Below are 3,427 nucleotides of genomic sequence, written 5' to 3' on the forward strand. Positions count from 1 at the left end.
GGAGGGGGAGGAGGAGGAGGAGGGGGAGGAAAGGGAGGAGGATGAGGGGGAGGAAAGGGATAATTTGAGTTTTTGAAAAAGTGAGAATGTGCATCCTCACTTTCTGAAGATATATATACACACACAAATATAATCTACAGTGGCATACCAGTATCTTAGGAGAAGTTGGGGGGGTGGATTTTATTAGACACATGTGTGTACATGATATTTGAAAAGGGATGAAGTGTAAATTTTGAAGGGTTTCATATTTTCATGACATCAGCAAAATTTGAAAATAGGGGCTGCAGGGTCAAGGAGTTGCAGAGGGGCAAAAGATGTGACGTCACCATGACTACTTTACAAACACATCACCCCTGTGTCACCCGTTTGCCTTCATTGCTCACTGACTCTTTCATTCGTAATTTCAACAACACATTTCTATCAAAGTCAGCCAAAGTCAGAGCTATAACAGGAATGCTGCATACAACAGGAATTTAAATACAGTAGAACCTGCTTTAAAGGTCACCTGTATGAAACAACTACCTTTACCAATGCTCACCTCCGATTTCTGACCTTGTCTTTTTTTTACATTGTTCTGACACTGTGTAAAATGGCAACCAGTCTAACATGGCCACTTTTCTCCTCGACTATGGGTGGCCATCTTTTTTCTTTTTTTTTTAGTAAGAGTTTTACCACACTTGCAACACAATAAGGTCATATAAGTGCCAAAGATTAGAGGGGTTACAAGAGAGTAACACACACAAAAAAAGAAAGAGGGGAGATAAGGACGATAGACTAGACGTTTGATGAGAAATTAAGAAGGAGCAAACCACAACAGAGCAAATGCCAAGCACCCACGTGGCCATCTTAAATGGTCGCTTTTAAGGACAAGCGGGCTAACCCAGATTTCGGGGGTTTCCAGAAATCTTGACCTGCACCAAAGGTGGGCATTGCGCTACACATAGGGGAAGTTTGGTTTCGTTGGTGTGTATATTTGTTTGGTTATAGAGAAAACCCTCCTGGTCTTTTATAGATAGATTTCAAGGGTCCAAAAACTTTACCTTCAGTCTTCTCAAAACAGCTTTTTTCGGGATAGCCCCCTTGTGCTTAAAAGCGACCAAATATTTTCAACAGTACAATGGCCACTGGACTTACATCACTACACTTGGAACACCTCTGGGCGTAGTTATTCTCGTAGCACTGCACACAGACTACGCGCTCATCTCGAGGAATGAAGCTCTTGTTTCCGATAGGCTGGCTGCACTCGGTGCAGGTGAAGCACTCATCATGCCACTGCTTGCCCTTGTACTCAAATTTCTTCATACCTGGAAACATCCACATGTCAAAAACAGGTATTACGTATAGGGTACTTTCCTGAATCAATAACAACAATGTATTGTGTACTTTTAAACCAGTTCACATATTGAGCAAGTGTGAGTACTGTATAAAAACTAATTCCCAATTCACAATTCAATCTTGTCATATCTCCAGAAGGAAAACAAGGGAACATAACAATATGATATCAATTTTACATATTATAAACCAATGAAAATCACGCACTGATAGAGAAGGGAAAATAATGTTTGCAATTCAAACACGTCATGAATTGAATAGGTCTTATGATCGCTTTGCCACCAAAGCTTTAAACACTAGAAATCATTTTAAGTCCTATATTCATTGTCTTCACCTACACAAACACAACCATTTTACATGAGCTCCAGTTAATTAAATATAATATGTTATTTAAGATGAATAATCTGAGGGGAGGGAGGTTGTTTTTTTTTCTTTGCTTTTTAGGGGGGGGGGGTTGTTGTTGTTTTTAGCTGGGGGTTGTTGTTGAGGTTTTTTTTGGGGGGGAGAGAATGACTCATAACATGTAAACTGCGATGTGAACATAAATTCCCAGAAGATGAAAATTCAGTGCTTTGATAGCTGACATGAACATGCAGTTAGATCATTAAGCAATAGTTTGACCTCTTTCCTCGATAACTGTGACATCCTCGGTGAAACTTGTTCATTATATTGACAGTCGAACCAGCTCTCACCAGCTCTCATCAAAGACAATCACCAGTACGAACGGCCATTTCCCACTTTCACCTTACTTCCTTCCTTACCTGTACTTCTTTCCTTCCTTCCTTCCTTTCTTCCTTCCTTCCTTCTTTCCTTCCTTCCTTCCTTCCTTCCTTCCTTCCTTCCTTCCTTCCTTCCTTCCTTCCTTACTTGCTTAGGTACTCTCTCCCTACATTGTCAGGTACATAAGGTAGAGAGCAGTTGACTTCTCCTCTTTTGTTTTTTTTCTTTTATAATGATACTGTCCAAGACATCCACCTGTCTAAGATAACCAATGTTTACCTCGACAACGGCTGGCCATCTTTGAAAACTCTGACTGCACTGTATTTCAACAAGACTTACAAGTTGTCTTAGAGATTCCTCCTCCTCCTCTTTCTCCTCATGCTCCTCTTCCTCTTTCTTCTTCTTTCTCCTCCTCCTGCTCCTCCCCCTTCTTTCTCCTCTTCCTCCATCTTCACCTCCACCTCCTGAAAGTAGCGACATCATCTGTCAGGTGAACACATCTGTTTCTTTCCAGGATTCAAATGTGTTCCCAGTTTCCACCCCATATTGTGTGTGGAGTATTTGAGTTTGTCTGTCCCCTCTTTTCACGGATCTGTGTAACTATCATTTAGATTTTCTCCTTTTAGAGACCAAACATTAAAGTGGAAAGAAGATCTCCCTAGTTTTAGTAAAAAAAAAAAAAAAGAAAGAAAAAAAACATCTTACGGCATTTGCAACAGAAATAGGTTATACATGTATAAGCGCTGAAGATTAGAGGTGTTACAAGAAAAGAACATACAAAAAAATAAAAAGGAGGAACGATAAGGACAGCAGATGTTTGATATGAAAGGAAAAGCATGCTAATCCAGAGCACCCACCCACCAACAACCCATAAAGAGGAATCGAGTTGTTACAGACAAGGCTAAAATTTAAAAAGGCAAACGGTACCGCCTTCCTTCAGGGGAAAGGCTCAAATAAAAAATAGGTAAAAAAAAGCCAAGCAACGATAATTATTACTACAGCCTACCTCCGCGGAAAGGTTCACTGCAGCCGTCACACCTGGCCGCAAAGTTGTTGTCATGGCAGTTGGAGCAGTAGATTTTCTCGTTCTTGGAAGCGAAAGGCTGGTCCACCAGAGACTGTTCGCAGCTGCAGCACTTGAAGCAGAACTCGTGCCAGTGGCGCTCTTTGTACGACAGGTCCTGGGACACAGCAAGGTCAAGGTCAGTTGTTTGTGACACGATATTATCAACATTAATTTGGTTGTGGCTACTTACTGAAGAATAAATAATTAGACACGAGCATCTCCTTCCCCTTCTCACTTTTGCGTGTGAGTGTCTCTTTCTGTCTGCTTATCTGTATGTCTCTTTCTCTCTCTCTCTCTCTCTCTCTCTCT

General features: G+C 41.1%; 1 protein-coding gene across 2 annotated transcripts in view; it reads right to left on the reverse strand.

The window, feature by feature from the left end:
* The window catches only part of LOC101848452 (four and a half LIM domains protein 2), a 26,226-nt gene that overhangs the window by 4,117 nt on the left and 18,682 nt on the right, over positions 1 to 3,427 (reverse strand). For both annotated transcript variants that reach the window (XM_035971370.1, XM_035971371.1), the window contains exons 3-4: positions 3,059 to 3,233; positions 1,135 to 1,304 (exon numbers count right to left, since the gene is read on the reverse strand). In XM_035971370.1, coding sequence (XP_035827263.1) covers positions 1,135 to 1,304; positions 3,059 to 3,233 — 345 coding nt within the window. The remainder of the gene's footprint in view (positions 1 to 1,134; positions 1,305 to 3,058; positions 3,234 to 3,427) is intronic.

The sequence above is a fragment of the Aplysia californica genome, unplaced genomic scaffold, assembly GCF_000002075.1.
Source record: "Aplysia californica isolate F4 #8 unplaced genomic scaffold, AplCal3.0 scaffold00424, whole genome shotgun sequence".
In the NCBI taxonomy this organism is placed as follows: Eukaryota; Metazoa; Mollusca; class Gastropoda; order Aplysiida; family Aplysiidae; genus Aplysia; species Aplysia californica.